The sequence below is a fragment of the Podarcis erhardii genome (assembly GCF_964252035.2).
Source record: "Podarcis erhardii genome assembly, chromosome: 11".
Classification (NCBI taxonomy): domain Eukaryota; kingdom Metazoa; phylum Chordata; class Lepidosauria; order Squamata; family Lacertidae; genus Podarcis; species Podarcis erhardii.
In genome coordinates, this window is record NC_138501.1 from 32,710,252 (window position 1) to 32,735,666 (window position 25,415).

At 40.0% G+C, this 25,415-nt stretch overlaps 1 protein-coding gene and 2 long non-coding RNA genes across 6 annotated transcripts in view; 2 read left to right on the plus strand and 1 right to left on the minus strand.

Moving 5' to 3' along the window:
• Positions 1-218: 218 nt before the first annotated feature.
• Positions 219-25,415, minus strand: part of PIK3R1 (phosphoinositide-3-kinase regulatory subunit 1) — a 63,319-nt gene continuing 38,122 nt past the window's right edge. For 2 of the 4 annotated variants that reach the window (XM_081880749.1, XM_081880750.1), the window contains 13 exons: positions 23,557-23,631; positions 21,520-21,651; positions 20,388-20,589; positions 19,970-20,049; positions 12,114-12,216; positions 11,481-11,579; positions 11,186-11,366; positions 9,837-9,962; positions 8,082-8,224; positions 7,792-7,968; positions 7,618-7,686; positions 5,793-5,963; positions 219-4,673 (listed from right to left, as the gene is read on the minus strand). In XM_081880749.1, the coding sequence (XP_081736875.1) occupies positions 4,484-4,673; positions 5,793-5,963; positions 7,618-7,686; positions 7,792-7,968; positions 8,082-8,224; positions 9,837-9,962; positions 11,186-11,366; positions 11,481-11,579; positions 12,114-12,216; positions 19,970-20,049; positions 20,388-20,589; positions 21,520-21,651; positions 23,557-23,631 (1,748 nt within the window). In that variant the 3' untranslated portion in view covers positions 219-4,483. Of the gene's footprint in view, positions 4,674-5,792; positions 5,964-7,617; positions 7,687-7,791; positions 7,969-8,081; positions 8,225-9,836; positions 9,963-11,185; positions 11,367-11,480; positions 11,580-12,113; positions 12,217-13,629; positions 13,846-15,899; positions 16,052-19,969; positions 20,050-20,387; positions 20,590-21,519; positions 21,652-23,556; positions 23,632-25,415 lie in introns of those variants that run through there. The other 2 variants (XM_081880752.1, XM_081880751.1) reach the window with 2 other exon arrangements.
• LOC309352392 lies at positions 13,994-16,127 on the plus strand. Its single transcript, XR_014161293.1, has 2 exons — positions 13,994-15,825; positions 15,864-16,127. It is a non-coding gene; the product is annotated as an uncharacterized lncRNA (long non-coding RNA).
• On the plus strand, positions 21,658-23,207 carry LOC309352379. Its single transcript, XR_014161278.1, has 2 exons — positions 21,658-22,326; positions 22,905-23,207. It is a non-coding gene; the product is annotated as an uncharacterized lncRNA (long non-coding RNA).

Below are 25,415 nucleotides of genomic sequence, written 5' to 3' on the forward strand. Positions count from 1 at the left end.
TCCAAATAGAAAGGAAAGTATGTCCATCTCATGCAGTAGGAACTACTAATCTACTGGGGTACCAAGTTGAAATATTTATTTTTCCCTTTATACTTGGGGTCCTTTGGGGAGAAATCATATGCTACCATCCCTTAGACTACCAGCTGATCATCAGAAACCAAGCACACAAGAGAGTCAGCAATGCGACAATGACCTCATTGAGGATTCAACACATAAAGCGCAGTTGCAAAACAATCTTTATTCTGGCTGAAGATCTAGTACAATTTTTTTAAAAGCAACTTAAAAACAGGACACAGCTCCATCAATTTCAGAAAGCCAGCATCTTTTAAGGAGGTGCATTTACCTTTTAAAGGCAATGTACAAAGTGATCCATTTAGCTTCTTCCTCCCTTACAAAAATTAAAAACAACAAATTTTTTAATGTTTTAAAGACATTTAACAGAACAGAGCTTATTTTTTTTTTCCTAAGGAGGGAAAAAACCAAGAATAAAAATAGCAGCATGTTGGGCAGCTAATGCAGTCTCATAGGGACAAATGGTAATGTAACTTTTCCTAATTTTGTATCTGGCTCATTTTAAATGCAGATCTTACAAGATCTGTGGGATTTCTTTGTGTGTATGTTTTTTTCCCAATGGAATATTGCATTCTTAACCATGTCCCATGGGAGGCATTTTGCTTGGAACTGCCCATTCTGAAAGCGATCCTGAACAAAAGCCACCTTAGGAATCACTTTCCCAAACAAATACCATGCATAGCAAAAGCACTGTGTTAAAACTAACCAATGTTCTTCTCAATGAAAAACATCAGAATGACCCCCCCCTTTCCCCAAAGCATCAAAGCTCATTGTTAATTACATGACAAAGCCACTTTTTCTACATAACAGCTGACACTGAAACATAAGATTTGGCTTGACACATTAAAACAAATTCTAGAAACATGACCTTTTCCAAGCTCCCTCTGTCTTTGAAACAAGTTGCTGGAATTTGAAACCAGGTGCATCCAGATCATTCACTCTTCCCTAGTCTGAAGGGCAGGTGGGGTGGAGAAGGTTGTGTGTGCCTTTTTCAATAAAAGTTAGAGACGCTGAAATATGCTCAGTTAAGTACCATGATTGAATACAGCAGACTTCTTCCATTTCTCTTTTATAATAGGAAATAGTGATCTGGACTCAATTTTTCCTCCTTGTAAAAAAACAAGAAAGCACTCCCCCTTTATACAAACTTCCAATTAACACCATTTCTCTATTTTATTTGCAATGCATCTTCTGCCAAATGGCACAAAGAATCTCCAGGGCAGCCAACGACACACAAAACAATAAAATCCGAACATTAAAATACACCTCAGAACACCATCCAGCCTGCTCCTTCCAGATTGTTTGAATACATGGGAAACTTGGGAGTAAAGTTTCACTTCATGCTGAAAACCGCGGTGAGAACGTGGTACACACACACACACACACACACACACACACACACACACACGTAACATCAGAGACAACAAACCTAAGCCTCAAGTTAAGGAATCCATAACTTGTTTTGTCTGTAGTAGCTGTGTTCATTTTAGGTGCACCGGGATATAAACAGGACAGTTCATATTCTAGAAACCCAGTTTAATTATCTTTGTAGCTCGGAAGTTTGGTTCTGTCTCTCTGCATCCTAAACCAGAGAGGGAGAGGCAATGCACAGAGGCAGAGTTTTGCATATGCACCCACTGCTAGCTTGGGGACCACAAACTAAAAAGGATATTGCTATGCAGTTTCCAAGGCTGAGACACTGTATTCAGCTCCAAAAGCTGCACGTGTGGTTTCCCAAAACAAGGTTGGCAACAGTGCACAGCAAATACTGTCAAACTGAGCAGTGCCGATCATTGGGGTGGCTAGTTTGGGTGGTGTGAGGACTGAATCCAGGCATCACCTTTCTTTGCCCCCATGGACCTATGCTTAGCCTTCTCTTCCCTCTGAACAGGTGATCAGAACTCGCAGCACCACCTCTCCGTTTGACAATACGTCAGGTGCAGCCAACCTACAGATGCACAACTATCTCTGTCAAAGTGCATTCGGGTCATATTACAACAGCAAACTACTTGCTATTCAGTGACCAGTCGTAATTTGCCCTCCAAGAACTATCACTGGAGCAAAATGCATGTGTTTCCTCCCTGCTACTGTTGAGTGGAGAAGAATAAAGGAACTGATTAAAACTGGTATAGTTTTTGTTGATCAGTGCTCCTTGAGATAAAATGTGACTCTCAGCCCACTTCCACCTGAGTAAACCTGAGAGTAATTCCATTGACTCTCATGAGACTACTCCAGTGAAAGTGGATTTAAGCTTGCAGGGGCAGCTCAAACTCCCGCCAAAGCCTTCTTCAAGGTTGGCAAAGCCCCAGCTGGCTTTAAAAGGGGTTTGAACTGAACCCTGAAGTTTTCTGAAACACACTGCATTCCTCAGAAAAGCAAAGCCAACGAGTGATAAACAAACTCCTCACAGCATCAAATATAAAGATACTAGAAGAAAAAAAAGGACTGAGGGAACAAAGCTAATTTATTCATAGTGTTACCAAACAAGAAAGATATATCTGCAAGGAGTCCGTACTGCTTTGTTTTAAGAAGCACTGATTACCTAATGGGTCAAAACCATAAAAAGTTCCACAATATCTATTTTCTTTTCGCTTATTCACTAAAACAAAAACAAAGAAGACTTCCGGAGTTCCTTAACACTAATTTGTAAAACAGAAATCGCAACTATGATTTTTAAAGTTTTGCTCAAGAAATGCAGAATTTGGTTAGATACTAGAACAATGAGGTTTTATGTTTCTTTCATTACTTTTAATCCATTGGTACCTGATTTGTTTGCCTTTTCAGATGACTATATTTGTTTTTCGTTTTACTCCATAGAGATATGAAAGTAATAAAAGATTAATTGTGGGAAATATGTGTCACAGAACCGGGGCTTCCTAAAATTATCCTTATTATACTCTGTCATTCACAAAAATATGAAATATGGAAGCCAAATGCACACATGGTTGAAAAACCACCCATGAAAAACAATTTTTCAATACGATATGGAAAATATCTTGATGAAGTGTCTAGAACTGTTGGTCAAAATTTCACATGTCAATCAACAGGATTAAACCTGATTTAACTACCCTAGTAGCTAATGTTTTCTGACTGTTTTTCTGCAGCATTCAAAACAAGATGGACATTTGTCTTCATTCAAATACAAACAGAACCAGCACAGAAATCTAAAACTCTCCCAATAAAATATATTGGGATTCCATAATCTGAAGTTATTTTTCAAACAATATTGTTGGACTCAGTGATACTTTGCAATGTTCATATATTCTTTTATTGAATAAAGCAGCTTTGAAGCTTATCAGGCACTGCCCAACAAAATATTTAGTCAAGAAGGAAATCTTGAATTTTAACCTTGAGCTAGAAGCCCAATTCTCTATACAAAGTGAGGCGGGGGGGGGACGGACCCTGTTAAAATAGTTCATAGTTTTAATTCTGAAACCACCTTTTACTGACATCCTGCACATTACTTTTTAAAAAAATGGCTGAGGAAATAATGAACAAACTGAAAAATAACACCAAAATATGTATTAAGGGAACATTTTGAGATGACAAAAAGAAAAAAAGAAAAGAAAAAAGCTTATCCTCTAGTTACACTTGAACAAATACAGCCTATAGAAAATGAAGTATTGCATAGCAGTGTAAGGATTTAGCTTTCAGTGAAACAAATAGTGAACAGAATGAGTTTGGTATTGACAGTATCCATCTAAGATATTTAGTCATCCGGAACTATGTACATATTATATATACTGTATGCCATAAAAGTCCAGTTTTATTCAGTCTTAAATATCTTCTTAAAACAGGAATTTAAATGTCTAAACAAAAACACTTCCTGGCACTTGTGTTACCCACGTCTGTTTTAAAGTGTCTTCTAAAGTGTCCCTTAAAACGTGAAAGTGCCGCTCTGCTACATATCATTCGCCAGAAAACCAGCAATCCACAAAACTGGCAATCCGCATCCTCTGTGCGCAACCACATCACCCAAGTCGCAACGGATAAATTCTGACGCCACTTTACACAGCCCCTGCTGCACTTTGGAGTCTTCAGAGTTCCAACATTTGAGCTCTTAAAGCTTCGACGAGATGGTCAGCAAGCACCATGGTTAAAGGCCTCTATGTCCCTGCAGGGAGACAGGTATAGCACTTCTCTTTTGATGTGTTTTGCCTTCTGCTTAGTTTTTTTTTTTCCTCTAAAAAAGAAAGCACTTTAGATTAGAAATGTGTGTTGGCAGCTCTTAAAACTGCATTCTCTCCCACTGCGGTTGCGAAGAAAGCTTCAGTCCCATCTGAAGACAGATGGCTTTGACACTTTAGCTCCAACTCAAGAGCATTCTCTACCCAGAGGCCTCAAGATTGTTGAATGATCTTTGTGGGTGTTTTAATAGAAAGAGACAAACCCCAGAGTATTATTAACATCTTCATCGCCTCTGCTGTGCATATACTGGATAGGCTAGTGTGACATTGAGAGAGTCATTGTGTTGCACTAGCGATGTGTGTTGATAATGTAGCACCAGTTCTTTCAGCGAGTTGTACAAGTTATATGGCTCTGCAAATCCAAACCCAGTAGGCGTTTCGTTGATAACACAATGCTTCACTTCACCATCCACACTAAAAGAAGAGAGAAAGATTTTTTTTAGGTACATCCTTCTTATTTTAAGTTATCCTTAAAATGATAAAATAAAAAAATCCTTTGTTCCATTATTACTACATAACCTAAAATTACTCCCACTGCTCCACTCGCCTTTAACTAATAATATTTTTTGATTTTGTGGCTCCACATACGGATAACCTAAAGTTCCCCTTTTCTCTGAAATAATTTCAACATCTCTCAGAATATTTCTTGAACTTTGGCTGCAATCCTATTCCTTCCCCCCTGGAAGTCCCACTGAATTCAGTTGAGCTTACCTCAAAGTAAACATGTATAGGATGACACTATTATTCAAAAACATTTTGTATCACTGAATAAAGTTTGAACATTTTTACTTTAATTCGTGTTCAAGTCATTAATTGCACATCTTTATGTCAACAACTAGCCTTCACTTAGAAGTGAAGTTAGGCCTAAAAGTGCAGAACATATTGGGTTGGCAGAGTGAGAATTTAAAAAAACATGACTACTCAAGCAAACAAGTACGGGATTGTGAGGGGAGCACGGCCAAGCAAATTACACTGGCTGTTGGGGTCTTCTCCACCAGCAGAGCAGATAAGCATATAACTAAGAGAGATTAGGTAGGGAGGAGAGCACATAGGTGGGTACAAAAGACCCACAAATGTTGGTAACTGATAATATTAAAATGTTAAGATTCAGGAAAATATCCTCATAGAATTGGGAGGGATCATGAGGTTCAGGAATCATTTGCCCAACAAGGGGCTCAAACCCACAACCCTGAGAATAAGAGTCTCATACTCTACCAACTGAGCTATCCCAGATACCTCAAACATTATTAGTCAGATTCAAATGCGAGTCCCGCTAGAACAGCGAGGGTTCCCCTTCTCTCCTTCCTCCTGCCCAGTTGGCTCTGGAGAGGTTGGGAGATCCCCCAGAAAAGCACACAGGGGTAGGAGAGTTTGTTTCATCTGGCAAGAAGTCATTGCTTTTGCTGACAGAACAATTGTAAGAGTGTGATGCTGAATTCTGCCCAGTGTTGCAAGATGGAGAATTTTTTATGGAATTGAGGATGTTACATGTCCCACTGCTTTAGAAATAGGGTAAAACATTTGGATACATACACAACGGAGCACGCAGAGCAACCCGGCTTGCTACTTTCCCGAATAAGGAATGTGCCATCCCTTTTCCCACGCAGCAAATTTTCTGCTTGGCCTCTGTTGATATTTCCTACATTCCATGTTCGCTCATCATGATGAGGCAAATCCTCATCATCTTCCACCATAGAATATTGCCTATTTGGAGGAAAAGCAACATGTAATAGTTACGAACCAGATGAAATTAACTTCTAATATATTTACTGTATTACACTTCCACCCAAATTATTTAATTCAGGACTGCAAACGTTGGTCCCATCAGCATTCTCAAATACAGTGGTACCTCTAGTTACGGACTTGATCCGTTCTGGGTTGCCGTTCGCACCCCGAACAGTCTGCAACTAGAGCGCTGCTTCTGCACATGTGTGCGGCGCGATAGAGCACTTCTACACATGGGCGAGATGCACAGAGCGTTTATGCGCATGCGGCGAAACCCGGAAGTATACACTTCCGGGTTTGCTGCATTCGTATCCTGAAAAAACGCAACCGGAGACTGATGTAACAAGAGGTGCGACTGTACATGAGGGCAAGATTCAGGCTTTAATTTGAAGAAATTAATTTCCTAATCATCATGACTGTCTTCCAAATATTGTAAGACACAAACTACAGAATCGTTTTCCTGAGTCTACAGGATGTACAAATTTCTGCCTACAACTTTTGCCATGTGGCAACAAAATGAGGAGGATTCTTGTCAGCTTCACATTATTTTAACAACCCAGTTATTATTATTTTTTAACAGGTTGGTTCCAGACTGCCTTCCATGGGCGGAAAGTCTCCTTCCAACTGTCTAGATCAATGTGAGTAATGTCAAGGAGGCTGCGTGGTGGAAGGTGGAGTGAACAGGTAAGCCATCTCTCTTCCCCCACCAGTGAGAATGGAGCCTGGACCCAAGCTAACATGACTGAGAAGTTCTCAAGTACTGCCATCAGTAATGGTGCTGCCCTGCTGTCAGCACAAAACAGTTCAACATGAGTTGGCTTTGGGTCCACTAAAATGGCTCTGGTTTTCAAACAAGACTATGCATTCACCCAAAACACAGATTGCGATCCATAATCACAAATGTGTCTTATAAATAAAGTGGAGCAAGCCCTAGATTAATGCAGACTGTTCCTGCTAACAGGGAGTAAAAAAACCCCCACTGCTTCTCCCCCAATCTCACCTTGGTGTTATTTAAAAGCATTCCTCTATGAATTTAGAATCTGCCTTGCTTTGCTGGTTTACTGAAAACACATTCTGGAATGCTCAGCAGCAGCATAGCAAATACCTTTCCAACAGAGCTAGCACTCAAAGTTTACTTCTCATTTACTTGCTCCAAACATCTAAGGCTTTAGCTGCTGCTGCTGCAAAATCACTATTGTGGGTTCAATAGTAATAGTAATATAATGTGGTTGCAATTGTCATAGTAAACTGAGAGCTGCTCTTTATTGAAAAGAACAGGAGGTGCCACAGACCTCTGTGTAGATAAAAAACTAGATGAAAGTTTGACTATCTCCTCTACTTCCCTGGGATTAAGATGGACAAAAGGATAACCACCTTGTGGTATCAAGGCTGTGGGAGAATCAGACACCTTAGCCTCTTTTACAAAATATGAAATTAAGGATATGAAAATAAGGATTCAACTCTTAGCTCTCCACTAGCCCAAAATGTAAAATGGATGCCCAAGCTAGCTTTCTTGAAGAGACCAAGTATCACAGTCCCTACACTACAAGATTCATATTCCATCAATGAAAATGTATAGAGTCATCATTTAACTGGCGTAATACAAGTGCTCAAAAAGACTATGGATGCTTACTCTTCTGTATTTTCATTGCCAAGCCATTCATTCAGTTTCTTTTGCCGAACTCCCTTCTGAGTCAGCCACCTGAAAAGTAAATTTGAAGGCATAGTTAGTCATGGTAATACGCATTAAAAATTGACTCAAATTGAAGTAGTACACTTAAAAATCTGGCAACTCATAGGCACTTACATCAAGTACTGATCTCTGGTCTTTCTGAGCTGTATAAGGTCTGGTTTAATGCTGTTCATGCGTTTGTCTATCTCCCTGTATTCAGCAGCTTGCTTCTTCAAATCCTCTTCCAGTCTATGCCGACTGTCCACAATTTCACTGATTCGAGATTTCAGCTTTTCATAGTTGTGCATTATTCTGGAGGGGAAAATTAGGCATGTTAGAGTCTAGGTAGATTCTTAACGCACTGCTCAGGCTTGCAGTTTCTTTAGAGCACTTTAAATATAAAAATCTTAGACACTGCTACCAACCTTTGTATTTCTTTCTCATTTCCTTCCCGTTTGAACTTTTCAATATATTCTTTGCTGTATCTTTCCTGTGTTTGGCACTGCTCTTCAAATATTTTTATGGTTTCATTAAATGCTTCAATAGCAGTTCTTTTCATTTGAATTTCCTAGAGGGGAGAAAAGCTGCAAATTCAGTTTCTGCAAAACTCAGAAAGGGGCTGGATGCTCTATACCTGAAGCACATTTGTGATAGGGTTTTGTTTTTTTTTTAATGCCAGTAAAGTAGCAAGGGTGGTTGCCTGTCTTTCTTTCTGATGCCTGAAAAATCAACTTGGAGAACGCAGGAAGTTGCCGTGCATTGAAATCAGACCAGTGGTCCAGCAAGCTGTGTACTGTCTGCTCTAACTGGCAGTGGATCTCCACAGTTTCATAGAGGAGTCTTTTCCAGCCTTACCTGAGGATGCTAGCCAGTGAACCTAGGACCTGCTGCAGGCAAAGGATGTATGTGCTCCACCAATGAGCTACCACCCTGCCTTGGCTGAGCTCCAAGGAGCCAAGCAACTACTTCCATGTGCCCAAGGATGCTATGGGCTGGTGTGTGTTTTTTGAACAGCAGCCCTGCCCCTCAACCCACTACCACCACCACATGGCAAACTAAACTGCAGGGACATTCAAAACCAGGTGTTCAAAGAGAAAAGGTCAAAACTTCTGCAGGGCGCATCTAAAGTAGTTCTATCAATCCCATCATTTGTTCACTGCATTCTTGTAGGTTTACAGCAAAGGTAATAAAGACGTTTATATATCTATATACTATGGGCTGGATGTGTACTAAGTTGTGTTTTGTTCCTAACTGTAGGTCTGCTGATTTCAATAGGAACTTAGTTCAACTTCCAGGCTGGATCCAGCCCAATATATACTTCAGCATCATCACTATTTTCAATTGTAGGAACACTTTACTCTAATATTGAGTTCGTCTGAGCAATTGGTTAGCTTTCCTGGTTTTATTTTGGCTATAATAAACGCTAAAACCAATGGTTTACTAGTGACAGTACCATAAAGCATTAAGTCCAGTCTAGATACTGTTCCTGACTCCAGTGGCTAAGTTGAAGTCCTTCAAGAGTACTAACAGTACAGTGTTCATATACCTGTGCAACTATGTTATTCTGATAAGAAATAGAGTATCATTATTTAAAACATATTTCTTGCTGGGGAAGTCATTATTACCACGAATATAAGCATTAGTCCGAAACTAGGTATAGTAAAATTACAAGTGAGTTGGGTGTGCAGACATAAAACACAAAACTATAGTGTTACTATAACCCAGAAACAATATTTTTTAAAAAGGCATATCCAAATCTTTAAGAAGTAGAAGATTCCTCCCATATCAACAGAGCGGTTTACTCACACTAGTAAAATCTAGTCTGTATAGATAATGTCAACTTTCCTGCTGGGCCCAGCTGTCTTATTCAAACAGCATATAAGCTTTACTGTAAAATTTATTAATTACTACTGTGCTAGTGCCCCTGGATGTGACCAGACAAGCAGGACACTGGCCAAGCAAATGAGGAGTGAAACAGCGGCAAGCTGCTCCACTATTCAAACCATACACTTTTCGTTCTTTCAAAACATGCACTCAAAGGTCATCGTAGCACTTTTACAAATGTCGAGAAGATTTAACCTCAGAATGCTCCTGATATAATCCCTACTGAAATGAAGAGGCCCCTCTGTGGCAGAGTGCTTTATAGACTGAGTTCATGGTAGACATTCCACACTGCTCACCTGAGATGTTCTTGTGTAGTCTTCATAGAGTCTGTCATACTCTCTGTTCTTCTCTTGGAATTGGATATTATATTCATGCAATTTCTTCCCAACTGCTTCAATGCTATCCTCTTTAACCACTTGATCCTGGAAAGACAAGCACATGGAGATACACGTCCAATGAAGACCAGGCTTCTTACATATTAATGTTTCGCACAATGCAACGGGTTGGGTCTAGAGACAAGCATGTATAATGCAGCAGCCCCCCTCATCACCAGCAATCAGCCAAGAAATTTTGACTGAATGAACGTCCATGGATTCTGCACATGACAGAATGCATTGCTTACAATGTTGCCACCGAAAACAGATGTATACCCCATGCATTTTACTGTGGAATGAGCTTATGTGTTTATTAAATGCAACGGCTTGTTCTTCTTGCTTACAAGAAAAAGCTCGTGTCGTGATTAGCCTATTATTCCAAGATGTTTCCTTTGCTTATGCCACTTACGGAGCTCCTGAAATGTGCACCACTATTCAGATCAGCAACTTTTCGTTTTAATAGATTTATAAACCACTCACATTAGAAAAATACCGAAAGCTGTGTACAGAAAACAAAAAAATAAGTAAAAATATATGCCAAAACAACAGCAGATGGCAACATTGCAGCAACAGCAGTATTCTGCACCATTATTAGAACTTCTGGACCAAACTCAAGAGCAACCTACATCTAGTGCATTGCAGCACTCATTGAGGTTACTAGTACATGGACTGCTGTGGCCAGATTGTACCTGCCCAGTAACATTCACAGCTGGTAGAAGCCATGTGTAGCCACTGATACCATCTGAGCATCTAATGACAAGGTTGTATCAATGTGTAGCCCCAGACCATGAACCCGCTCCTTCAAAGGGTATGTGACCCCATTCAGAACAGGCCAATGGCCATTTTCCCAGACTCGGGAATGCCCACCCACAGGGTCTCTATCTTTCCAGGATCCAGTCTCAGTCTTGGTCATTTCCAGCCTACCACTGCATCCAGATGCATACCCAAGACTTGCAGATCCACTTACAAATGAGACAGTTATTTAGATAACAGTGCACATTCCAGAAGAGGAGCTGTGTTAGTCTGTACTGGCAAAACACCCCATGGCAACTTAGACTAAGAGATTGAGTGGGCATGAGCTTTTCCTTGTAGGCAAAAACCTACTGTTGAATCTGATGAGGTTAACATGGGTTAGGGTCAGTGAGCACTTAAATGTTACGTTAAACAGTAACCATGCCCCCATCCCCACCCCAATTCCTATCCTTCACAGATACACATAGTTTCATTTTGTTAGAAGACAATCTTACAATATTTTTGTACATATTTTTTACCTGTTGATACTTGGATACCGGGTAAAGCAATTTAACATCCAGCTTTGGATTATACTGGGCTAAAGACTCGTTCCGGTAGTGGTTTATTAGCTCAACAACGGAATTGAATGTTAATGGATCCGAAAAGCCGTATTTCCCATCTCGGTGAAATATTTTGATTAATTTATTATTTCCTCCCTTCCTGTAAATAAAATTTAATGGGGAAAGTCAGTCATCTTCATGAGGAAAATGTTTCTTAAATCCAGCCATATAAAATGCACTTCAGTAAATAATATGATGATGCAACGATATTTACCGTAGTGTAAGTGTATAGTCCCCATGCATTTTGGTGGAGGCATCTCGTACCAAGAAGGTGCCATCAGCTGTATCACGAAGCTTCTCATTCACTTCTTCCCTGTGATGGGACCAAAGCAACATCTGGTTTAGCTTCTAAAAATACTAGCCTTTCACTACTAACGTATTTTCTCCCTTTTTCTTTTTTATTCAGCACAGTCAAAGTATGAGGAAGTTTTCATATGAAAACCTGCCAAGTTCTGTTATCTATGAACTGACTTCCCACTTTATCCAAGAAGTTTATAGCAAGAGAACTCAGTAATAGACTACTTTCTCCTGTATGTATGAAAATGTGAACTGCTAGCAGTTGTATTCTTATTCTTTCGTATGAATTTCAGAGAGCTTTAGATGTAAAAACAAACATTGGTGCTCTTGATACGTTTGCAAAACAGTTGTTTCCTGTTGTAAGTAACCAACAGAGAAATGTTTAACAGAATATAGCTCTGGCATGTTTTGTACTTCTGGTTTGCAAATATATACTCTTTAAAAGCACTGCAACCGAAACCTGTGCTTCAATGTTTTAAACATTTCCTTTCAAATAGAGAATGTGCTAAAAATGTGCATATATAATTAGCAAGATAAAAGGTGTCCTTACCTTGAGATATCTCCCCAGTACCATTCAGCATCTTGCAGAGACATGTTGTTGTTCATACCGTTATTTGCTACAGTATTAGGCTTTGGAGGTTTGGGAGGCAGTGCTGCAAATGAAAACAATAATACATATATATTTATTTATACTGCCTGCTGTGTACAGGTAGGTGACGTTCTTAAATGACAATCAACTTAAATCCACTGAGAAGAAGAAAATTATTTCAGCTTTGATTTCATTTATTTGTTTTTAATCAGCACTGCTTTTGAAACTTCTTCCTCTCCTGCCAGGAAACAAGCTTAATTCCTTTAGTAAGCCTTTATAATTTCAACACAATCCTATGCATCTGCTTAAATGTAAGCCCCACTGCATTCAACATGGTTTCCTCTAGATAAGTGTGCATATGATTGCAGCCTTGGTTACCTAAAAGTCCTGTGCTCTCAGCCAATGAGAGCTCCTCCCCCCACTCCCATCGTAGCACAAATTGCAATTTGGACTTGGAAAGATATAAACTGAAGTTTGGCACCTCATTTCCCATCCCTGGTATTCACATCTTTCTATCATTTGATGTATTAAAATTATGCTACACTCCACACACATGCTTACAGACACATACTGATTTAATCATCCAAGAGGAATTACGTTGCTTTCTAGATTCGACACTGCTGTGGCTAATAACAACTGGAAAATTACACAGCACTGCTATAGGGAAAGAATTGGGTTTCTCTGATCCTCTGATCCTGCCAAAATACACTTTAAGGAGTCCATCTGTGACCCAAATATCCCTGGTTCTAATCTTAGCATTCTATAGGATAAAACTGCTCCAAACGGCAATACTGATTTTTCAAAAACCCACAGTCCTGTTTCTCAATGTCAAACCTGCATGCAGACACCAGTGGGTGCCAGAGAAGATACTGCAGGATTTCTGGCTTACTAGCTAAAAATGGGGGTGGGGTGGGGAATCGGGACTAAATAAAAATTAAATCAAGTTATTTACTTTAACGGAAACTCCAATCTCATTTATCTACAACAATGCATGTGGGAAAGATGCACATCAAAATGAATGCTGTATTTTCAAAGGTTTAATGCAGCCCATTGATCTTCCTATCCTGTGCTAAATGAAAGTAGAAATGGTGACACCTAACATTTAATAACAGTGCCCAATAATTTAAAACGCCATCATTGTTTTGAGAAAAAAAGCAGCTTTTTACAGCATTTTCTGCCTGACATCAAGACACACAAAGCAGGGCTATTTTTACTGTACAGTATAACAAACAGACCTACAGGTGAGAGGAAAAAACTAAAAACAGAAATCACATGACAATTACAGTTTCATTAAGCAAGCCGACGAGAATTTTGAACAATAACCCTTGCTGTCTTCTTTTTTTCCCATGCACTAAAGATAATTTAATTCAGCAACTTAACAGCAGCAAGTTAACCCCCAAATCCCAATTCTGCTCTGAGAGCAGCTTTTGTGGCATCCGGAATATGCCAGCCTCCGACAGTAATGCTGCAACGTTACCTGGTGGGTCCATTTCTATGTAAAACATCAAATCCGTGCCACAATTTATATCTGTCCTGGGATAGTCTATGTCCAGTTCTTCCATGCTCCAGACAGTGTTGTACATTTGTACGAGTTTCAGCGAGTAAGCTCACTTAGAAGGAAACAGTCGGGATCTCTTTGTAATGGTGTCTTGGAATTCATTTTAAAACCTATAAGGGGCTGCACTGTAACCTATTACATCATAATCCCCAGCCAATCATGTCAAAAATAATGTCACTGGACCACTCCTGTTTCATTCCCCCCCCCCACACTCTTATTCCTTGTTAATCTTATAACAATTGTCATTTCAGAAAGAATAGACACTTCACAGAATTGTGATCGGCACCTGATTGTATTTATAAAGACGACTGGACATGTTCTCGGTTTACACGGATTCCACCCCCACCCCCCTTTAATCTTTCCTGTCTGCAGCTTGGTACATTCCACTGCTGGCAGGTTGACAAAAGGCTGATAGCAGCAGCAGGAAGCATTTTCCTTCAATACAGTAGATTTCTTGGTGCACAGAGAGATCACATCTCTGTCCCAGCTTTCTGTTCTCTAGCAGGGTTTACGACTGACTGCAATCCTTCCATGCACATTTTGACTCTACTATGAGTGCGCTTTTTAAATAAAAGCCTGACAAGAGGAAAGGTCGGAAGCTCCAGATATATTATCAAGTGCCCATTTTGCACAAGTCTGGGTACCAACTGCTTCTTTAAAACACAAGGTCCTGTACTAATAACATGTCACCTTCAAGAAATGCCCTTTTTCAGGAAAGCTGGCAAATGCAATTGTCTAATTCTTCACAAAACATAGAAACTCAAAATCTATCTTTGCTGCTTTGAGTTCCAATCAGTCTTTTTTTTTTTTTTTTAAAAAAAAGATAAACTACGGTAAAAGTTTACACTGCCATGAGCAAAACCAAACAACTTCCTGTTAATTAAATCAAGCCCACCATCGTTAAATGCTTAGCAAAATACAACAGAATATTTAAGAATATTTCAGAAGCAGTTCATACTGCTTCTTTTGACCTTCTGTCATCAGGGCATTTGCCATTTTGGCAATTCCTGAAGAGCAAAAATTCTTGGTCAGCCTTCTCTGCTTTAGACTGGATATTTTCTCAGGTCTCTTCCTCCAGGCTCTCTCACAGCTAAAGCGACCTATTATTTCTTTAAAAGGTGATTTCTTACTCAGCATAAGAAAAAAAAAATCCTTAAAGAAGTCACCAAGCAGACAGATTCCAATATTTTACACATTTATCACCACAGAAAGCCAGAAAATATTTAACTCATTAGTACTACTGTTGCCTTACCAATTATTATACCGGGACTCTAGGTGATGTGCATTGCAGAACACCACGAATGAAAGCCAACTCACATCTTCTAAGCACTCCACATACAAATGAACTCTTGACCATTTTTATCCTTCAAGACAAGTACTAGCATGTAAGGACATGGTTGCAGCACCAACAGCAGCAAAAACATGCACACACTCGTTGCCCTGCAACAGCCATGCTTCAACCCATCCCATAGTGGCCTCCCCCTCCTCTACAACCCTTTAGGTGGACATGCTCCAGAGATTCCTTCCATTTGCCTCATGTAACAGGACACTTCAGACAGTCTCAGACACAAGTCCAAACATTGAACTTGAGGGTTTAGCCCACCTGCTATCCAAACAGCTCTGTTGCCAAGGTACATTTCTTAAATTAGGTTCTGAAAGACGAAAGAGCACACATAGCTAGCTCCCGTAGCCCAACGAGGCAGTCGCTGTCATTTTTATTTGTCCCCCCCCCCAAATCGCTTTTAACAGCAAAAGTGGGAAGAATAAGTACACTCCCTCACCAAAAGTTTTACTACTGGCTAAACTCCGGAACAGCCACACTTATATGATCAGGTTACTGCTTGACCCAAACTAGTCTAGCTTGCTGTGACACGATGTGGAAAACCAGAACAGGCAAGACACTGACAGACAGGTGATTTTCCACTGTTCCAGCAGATAACTGAACAGGTGTCAAGTTTCACTGAAATCACATTTTAACTATGAAAGCTTGCTGATTAGTCTAATGATCATATATAGTAAAAGTATGCATATACAATGCATATATGCATGCATTTATATATACACACACACATAATATATACGATCACATGCATTTCATTTAAAGATTGTATGTATGTATACACACACACACACAGAGAGAGAGAGAGAGAGAGAGAGAGAGAGAGAGAGAATGAGAGTGAGTCACTTACTTTGTATACTGTGCATGGCACTTGGTCACCCTTGCATTTAACAACCTGAAAATGCCAGATTGTAGATGGCCTCTGCCCAGCTCCACAGAATTTACATGTACCAATATATATCAAGAAAATAAACTATCCTTGGAACCGAAGGCAACAAGAATCAAGTGTTTCCAAAAGTGTCTTCTAGCTCCTTAATTCCAGAAGAAAAAGCAGCAACGTGCAAAATAATAATAATAATAAATAAATAAACTGCCAAGTCCTCTTACGCTTTAGAAAGAATTGACTTCTTGTGGCTCTCTCAGACTATCTGCTCACCTCTATTTCATCACTGATTTTAGTAGTTAAAAAAAAAAAGTCCTCTGTAGCTTGCACGTCTCTCTGAGATAAAGATCTCAGTTTCATGATTAACTTGGGCAGGTTCAAATATTTGCTGAGCAAGAGATTTCAGGCGGGTGGGGGGGGGAGGGTAGGCAGAGTCAAAGTCAGAGTTGTCATCGGCTAACAAGTGGCCAATGGAAGACTAACCCAGTCTCATTTTAGCCAAGTAAATGAGAAGACCATTGTAAGTGGCCTTAAAATAGTCTCTGTAGCTGGCTGCTGCATGCAGAAGTGAAGTACATGACTGTCAAGAAAAGCATTATGAGCAGCCAAACACAGGAAGTGGCTGAGCTGGGGAGGGGAGGGGAGGGGGGGGAGAGAAACAGAATGAAAGCCTTCCTTGTAAAGTTCTGCGTCTCTGAGAGCCCACAAGCGCAGAAGAAGCTTGTTAGCATTCACTGCATCACTTTCCACACACTTTCACCGGACCACAACGACAGGTGGTGTTTGAAGACCCATAAAACGAAGCCCCACACTGCTGAGTCAAATTAATATCAAGTCCCCCAGTCCCTCCCTGAATGCCAGCTAGCTTCAACCTGGGTACATCAACAGCCGCAGAGCTTTCAAGTTATATGAGTTTAAACTTGAAACTCAGCCCCTCTGTTTGCTTGCATTCCCTGCTTATATCAATCAATCACTCAATGAAATCAGGATTTATTAGTCAACTGACCATAATAACTTATACGTATACTTTGGCAACTTTTGGCATCTCGGGTACCAACTGGTATTCTCAATCTTTGTTGGTCTGGGATCAAACTGCACTGCATTAAAAGTCCTGAATTTGGGCAGAAACATATTTTGGGAGATTTTACTCTCTTATGAGCTTCACATCTCCTTGCCTTTGACTACAAAAATAAAAATGTTATGCAGCCACAAAGGAAATAAGCTTCTGGTTCATTTAATGGGGAACAGAAAATTAATTGGGGGGGGGGGAGAGACACACATATATGTTTTCCACCTTAATGTAATTTGAGTACTATAACGGCAATCTGCTTAAACTGTTCATGTTTAATTACAGAAACTGCTATTAATTACAGAAACCTGTTGACTCCATTTTATGATATTGTTTCAACAATTATAGAAAAGTCCATTCCCATCTACTCTGACTTGGAATACAGGAATGGTATTCAGAGTCACTGCCCCCCTATGCGTTTCTATAAACTTATAGGAGTATCTGATATTTAATTTGGGCTTCATTTAGTTCTTCCCCTATAGATGGCACCAAAACCACAGAACTCAGTGTGTGGAACTACCGGTAATCCGTTCATGTGTGTGCAAGGCTGCATGCAGAAAGCAAAAGAGAGGGGCAGGATTGTGCATCGTGCCTGGAATTTGATTTGTTCTCTTCCATAAAAACCAGAAATTTACCACATCTTGCATAATTTGGTTACTTGTTTGATGGATTCACAAAGCATCTAAAAGCAGAGGTTGAATACAAACCCAACTTCCAACTGCAATATTTGTCTGTGTTACTTAGTTTACACTAAGGAAATCACTGGTGTCTGTACCCCCGCCCCCCAAAAAAAAACCACATACAAAATAAGAAGCACTGACAAAGTATGGGAATCACAATTCAGCAAGGTATTTTATTCGTTTAAAATTATATGAGCCTTGCTTATTATTAGCTTAGAAGGGGAGCCCTCTGCTGGACAAACATCAGAATGTAGACTGGCTTAAAGTGACAGTAAGGAACGCAAAGAGCGGGGGGACAGAGTTAAAATTATGTTTTTAAAGTCAAATCACTTAGACTCAGTAATTTTCCCTAAGCACAGGTGAGTTGTGATAAAGGATTATACTGAAATCTATAAATGCACAGCTTACAGTGATATCAACTGATAATGTACTTAAATTATTCCTTAATAAAAACATAGGGTGAAACACAGCACAGTGCAGGTGAATTTCCTTTCCTGGGGCTCTTCCTTCCTTTTCTTCCCCTGAAACCATGATGCCCCCCTCTCCCCACAAAGCAACAACAACAACAAGGTTTGAGCAGGGGGAATATGCATGGATACGATTCAATAGGTACCATCTTGGAAGAATCCTTTGACACTTGGTGTGGTGTCTATTCCAAGATAGAACTGAGTGCCTACAGTTTTCATAATCCAGTTTTCTAAAAAGGGTCAACCAACCATGTCAAGGGACACGGGTGGCGCTGTGGGTTAAATCACAGAGCCTAGGACCTGCCGATCGAAAGGTCGGCAGTTTGAATCCCCGCGGCGGGGTGAGCTCCCGTCGTTCGGTCCCAGCTCCTGCCTACCTAGCAGTTCAAAAGCACCCCAAAGTGCAAGTAGATAAATAGGGACCGCTATCCAGCAGGAAGGTAAACAGCGTTTCCGTGTGCTGCACTGGTCTGCCATCTGCGGCTTAGTCACGCTGGCCACGTGACCCGGAAGCTGTCTCTGGACAAGTGCCGGCTCCCGGCCTCTTGAGCGAGATGAGCGTGCAACCCTAGAGTCGGTCACGACTGGCCCTGATGAGCAGGGGTACCTTTACCTTTAACAATGTCAATTCAATGACCAAAGCTGCCATCAGATTTCACATGCATTTTTTTCACAATTCCTTACAACAGCTCTCTAAAGCAGGCAACAGTTTTCATACTCAATCCAATCCAATCCAAATAACTTTACTGTGCTAGCCATTGGTCATGACAAATCTGAATCAAAAGTAAATACAAGCAAAAGGGATGCTGTGCCTCTGTGTCTCCCTTACAGTTCACAGTTTTCATACCCAGTACCAATACATCCCATTTGTTTCTGGGTATCCGTTTTCAACCGACTATTGCTTTTTAAAATTCCGCTCATACACCCAAATCACATCGGTTTGACTTCACATTCTGTTCCCGAGACAGCCTCTACTGCACTCAGTTTTTTCAGACAACACCTTAAATCTGCTTTAAAGAAAAGTATGTGCCAAAAGTTTGCTTATTTGGTCATCAGTCACCAAAGAACACCTTACAATGTCCACAGTATACAAAATCCCCCAGAGAAAGGTTCTTTCCAACATTATGTCAGTGCAGTGCCAAGGTCTGCCTACAGGTCATGGTTTCAGGAGAGTGACGTTAACCTTGACCCTGAGCTTGGACAATACCCTAAGCCAAACCTTTCCTGCAGGAGCCAAAAAGGCACAGGGAGGAGCAAAATGAGTGCAAGCTCCTCACTGGGAGTCAGCACATTCATGGAACCATGGTAAGCCATACTCTTCTGCGTTGTGATGACATATGGCTTTAAGCAAGGAAAAATTGGTTGACAGATTACCATCCTTAGCTTACAGACAGGGGTGGGGACAGCACAGTAGATTGTGTAAATCTATCTAGGGAGTTTGTGGCAGAGGTGAGATTTGAACCCAGCTCATGGTACAACTGTATATCTTATCTTTGGATATTTCTACACAGGAATTTCCCTCAGTGCTTAATGAGAAAACAATGCAAGCAGGAAGGTACAATTGCATACCAGAACGGCTCCCGTGCACTGCCCTAGATTCCTCATAGCTGCCTTATGGACAGTGTGGCTTGCCAGAGTAGCCTACTTTGTTTTCAGCTATGTACATTGCTACCTGAAGTTAACCATCAGAGAAGGCAAAACCGTTTTGCCTCAGATTTCCCAATTCAACATAATAATAAAGGCAGAGGGTAAGAAAATGCCACAGGTACAGCCTTCTCCAAAATATACTTCAAAATGCTTCCAAAATCCAGATTTTCTTACCTGGTGCAGGTTGTCTTTCATTCCATTCACTTGTAATTAACACTTCCAGGATTTTTATGTGATGTTCAGGACTGTCAGAGCTGTAAAAAAATATTGGTCTTATATTAAAACAAGGAAGCATGCGTTGAACAAGTTGAATATTCTGAATAATATCAGACACATATACAAATGATTTCACTTGCTTCTGAAACTGTGATTGGTTTTCTAACTGCACGATTAAATGGGTGGTATTCAACTAAGGTAGAGCCACTGGAATTAATGAACATGACTAAGTTAGGGCCATTAATTTCAATATATATACTTTGAGTGAAACTTTATTAAATACTATCTCATTATTAACTCACTCTAGTACCTTACGGTTGGTGGGGAGGTAAGAAATCTTATAAATAAGTAAGTTAAATAAATGCATACACCTTACCTTGCTACCTGGGTCCTGAAGAGCAGAAAGCTGAAAATTTCAGCTAGGGATCTTGCATTTAAAAGGTTTTTGGTAGAGTGCTGACAAAGTCTGGAGAAATGTTTGAGTAGATACTGGAGTGTGAGCCAATACTGTTGAGGTATATTAGGAGATCTGATGAGCCTCTTCAGCACTTGAGCATATTCCTCTGAGTTTTGCACTTCTGCAAAGAAATTAACGTTTCCTAATGAGGTTCGTGTAATTCAACAAGAAGTTTTACAGGAAGACACAAATTCTTTCTTCTCTTGAACGATGAAAACTTTAGTAAGCATGGACAGAAAAAAGGATCAACTATACAAAAGTCAAAGTGAAACAGGAGTATCATTTGGTAAAAAGCCACAAAATGTTCAGCGTGTGCTGGTAGAAGTCTGTCTTCTGTTTAGTATCATACATGATTGGGTAATTCTGAGATGTAGCTGATAAGCATCAGAGGTGCTGTTGTAACTTTGAAGGTTACACCAGCAGCAATATCCTGTCCCTAGAATTTGCAATAACTATCAAGGCTGCCACTGAACAGGTTGAGTCCTACTGCCTGAATTCAATACTAAAAGAGATGGGCCTTATCTATGCATATTTATTGCACTGTATCCCAGAATTGCGAATGGACTTGGAATGGAATCTTGTCTACTCTAATACATTTACCTCGCAAGTACTGATAAAAGGTTAACAATTAGCTCTTTCTGCATACAGACAAATCCTTGATTTGTTAACCAGGGTTTGTACAAATATTGTACTTGCCAAGTCACAATGAGTTCTTAACACCAAGAACTGCTTTGTACATTATGTTTTTAAGAAAATTCCATGAGATTTTGTTAACATGAAAATGAAAGGTGACATGCAAACATACAAACGTTTTCAACTAGATATGTGTGCCAGGGAAACAGGACTGGCAGGCAGATCCTTGCTATGTGTACAAAGCAGATCCAAAAGGAATGTGTGTGTGTTTCTGCAGGGCTCAAAAAATGTATGCGAGTCTTGTCTAAAGGTCCGATTTTTGGTATATTAAGCCTCCCATAACCTACCCTTGGAGGAAACAAAAATTACCACTGTTAATGAATTCTGCATTTGCAAAAAAGAGAGTTTACGTTCATACCTTGTGCTATGGAAATCATTTCATTGTAAACAGATGCTGGAATGACGGGATTTGGCAAGTCCACAAAGTACCTCTTCAAAGCATCTGATAAAACCTGCAGATCGAGGGCATCAAAATCCACTGCAGAAAAATCTGAGAGAGGGAGAGACAGGTCCCAGTCACGCTTTGCCTCTGGAGCATGTTCAGTCTGCCTGCCCCCACCCCTACCGTTTTCTTGATCATGCAAAACAGAAAGCAATGCTTGCATCTCAATTTGGTTTATAATGAAGCATTTGTAGCAAACAAGGCACCCAAAATGTGCTTTCATTTATTTATTTCGATCCAGAAGGCTACCCAAGTCAGCTTACTTAAAATAACACGCGACACAGCATCACTGAGGCTGCTTCTACCCGGTTTCATGCAAGTCATTGCTCTGGGGTAGCATACCCCCAAATTCCTACACGGCTATAGGTCTTCTTATACTATCCAAGGGCAGATAGGGAGCTACTGTGCATTGGCTGAGCTGCTTAGTGATGGCAGTTGGGTGTTCTGTTGCCTGGATGTTCTGTTGCCCGGATGTCCGGTTCTTATTCCCCTCCCCCTAGGACGCCATACCTTTTACAACTATCTAAAAAAGGAGCTCTTCACAGAAGTTCAGTTTTATGTAGAACACATGTAAGAGACATTGCAGAAAGACAATGTACTGTAAAAGCTCCGCTTGTAAGAAGTTTGACAATCACATCCCATGCCCCCCTCTAATGCCAAGTTTGTCTACAGAAAGTAATGGCAACAGGCCGCTAAGAGAGAGCATGGTGAATCTGCACACTGGTGAGGAATGAATATATATATATATATATATATATATATATATATATATATATATATTAAGCAAGAACCTTTACAAACATATTGAATGCCTTTGCATTATTCACCTGTAAGACCATTCAAGGAATCATGAATGAAAAGGAAAATACATTGCCACACCATACAAATAACGTACAAAAGTATACTCCAGTCAAGGAGATCTGTCCAAAGCCCACCAGGAAGCTTCATTCCTTTGATATACCTCTCACTAATGGGGCAATATGAGTAGATTGTTTTAGGCCTTCTAAGAGTTCAAGGTATTTTTAACTGAGCTATGTTTTACATACTAATATTTTGTGTAAACAGTAGCACAGTAAAGCATTATAACCAATGATAAGGCCAGAGTGAAAACAAGAAAATGTTTTATTGGCTGGTGCTGAAAGTTACATTACATCTCTAAAATTTCAGATATGCATTCAAATGCATATACACATATATGCATGTGTGTGTATATGTGTGCATGTGTGTGTGTGTGTATGTGTGATCTGTGCATGCAGAACAAAATTATTAAATGGATGCAAAGTTTAAAAATATGTTTTCAGGTCCAAGAGAAATCCTCCTTGGACCCAGAAGATTTGAACAACTGTAGACTGGCTGTATCTGGAGTTTTACAGCATGTTTTCATCAATATTCTCCTTACACAAGGCTCTATTTCTCATGTTTTGCTCAAGCAGTTATAGTGATGGATGTACTGGATCGGTCCCTAGGGAATTCTCTCCCCAGGGAGGCCCACTGGCACCAACCTTGCTATTGTTCTTTTGCTTGTGTTTTCCTGGGCATTTGGGAGTTTCCAGCACTATGATATTGTGTTCTTATATCTCTTTTAATAATGTTTATATGATTTTTTTCATGGTATTTCTCACTTTCTTCATAAACTGCTCTTAGACTTCTTTTAGTGGGGAAGCCATGCATAAATCTTACCTTACCTAACCTAAGTTATAGCAGCATCCTCAGCCAATCATATTTCTTAAAAGCTATTTTTTAAAAAAAAGCTATTTCAAAAGCTATTCCAAGATATTTCCAAGTAGGCCTAATCCCTGGAATTTACGAAGTCAATGGGACCCGGGGTCAGTGAAAGCTAAGCCTGTAACTGAATACCAATGGAATACACTGCTCTGCCATGTGTAAGTTTTACATGTTAAATCAATTTGTCCCATGTGAAATACCCTGAAATCTATTAATATTTGTACCTACCACACTCAGTAATTTGTCTCAATTCACCAGTACTGCTTGATCCATGTGACCTGTACAGCGTTGAACATTCCAGACCTTAAAAACAGAGCAGATTGGGTTTTTAAAACAAAGAAACAAGAACTCTCAAACAAATCCTGTGGCTTTTTGTACATCGTATTTCACCCAAATGCCACTGCATAGCAGGAGTTTGCACATGCTTGTGTAATTACATTCTTAGTCTCTCACATCTAATTGCACCCCATGCAGGACATGTCTGCAAACAACTAGCTGAGCAACACTACAAAAATATACCTTATCCAAATTCTTGACTTTGAAATTTGCATCAGGGCCAAACTAAACATGAAATGGAAGATCTATGATCAGTTCTGACTTTAAAACAAAACAAAACTTTAAAACAATGGTACCTCGGTTTAATACTTTAATACTTTAATGGTACCTCGGTTCAGGTTACATATGCTTCAGGTTACAGACTCTGCTAACCCAGAAATAGTACCTCCCGTTAAGAACTTTGCTTCAGGATGAGAACAGAAATCATGTTCCTGCGGCGCGGCAGCAGCGGGAGACTCCACTAGCTAAAGTGCTGCTTCAGGTTAAGAACAATTTCAGGTTAAGAACGGACCTCCAGAATGAATTAAGTACTTAACCCAAGGTACCACTGTAGTTAGTTGGTGGAAGATGTTTCAACAGCATAAGAGTTTGGCATGATCCTTTAAGAAACCCTCTCAAACTCAGTGCCTGTATATTTTGAAACAGCCATTCTCAGTACAGGTGCTACTTCCTTTCAATAGGAAGTGTTTGAAGTTGGTGACATTTAACAATGGCTGCATTTAAAGTAAACCAGCCATGAGTGCAAGAACCACACTGAAGAGATTGCAAACAAACAACCTTCAAACCATCTGCCTTTTAACCTGCACCAATAGTCAGTCCTGTTTTAACTTCTAAACCTATGGAATAACACTGCAGAGGTGAGGCTGACCAGTTGAAGAAGTCAGATGGAGAAAGGAACACACATACACAATAAATCCATGCTGGGATGGGAACAGTAACAGAAATGCTAGTCAAACTATAGATGGAAAATCCATGTTTCATGATGGGAGGAAATTTCTCTCCTCTGGGAACATTCTTCAGCAAATGGGAAGGGCAAAGAAAGGTTTGTAGCAAGTTTGAATTTTGACACACACAGAAGTGAGAGTTTCTACTGAAGTTTACTAACACTGAAGCACTCTGACGGCTGTTCTTCTTTCTAAGAAACTGACACAGCCTTAGCAATCGTGCTTTTTGCCTTATGAATTTTTTTTCCTCCAAAGTGTGATGTTGGTATATTTGTTTACAAACAGGGAATACAAAAGACATTATTACTCTCCAGGACTCCCCGCCATTCAAAGTAAACCCTAACACTGTGCCTTGGCTTCTCACACCTGAGGGAAGCAGGGCCCCCGTAAGGCAGCCTTTCCCAACCTAATGCTCTCCAGATGTTGTTGGGACTACAAATCCCATTATCCCTGACCATTCATTGGCTGGGTTCGATGGGAAATGTAGCCCAAAACACCTGGAGGGCACCAGGTTGGGGAAAAGCTGGTTTAATGCTCCCAAGCAGTCCCTACCTGTGGATCAACTACTCACTTCAAGAACGGAGTTTTTGCTACCTGTTTGAAAACATTTCACATTTCTAGGGCTTTTCTAAATTTGTCTTTAGGTAATACATATTCATTTCAATATAGCTCAGCAGCCAGTTATGAGGTGGCAAGGTGTTCAAGCTTCATTACTACTTTAATAAACCAAGTAGCCACAATTCAAGCAGCATGTGACTGTATTATTATTATTATTATTATTATTATTATTATTATTATTATTATTAC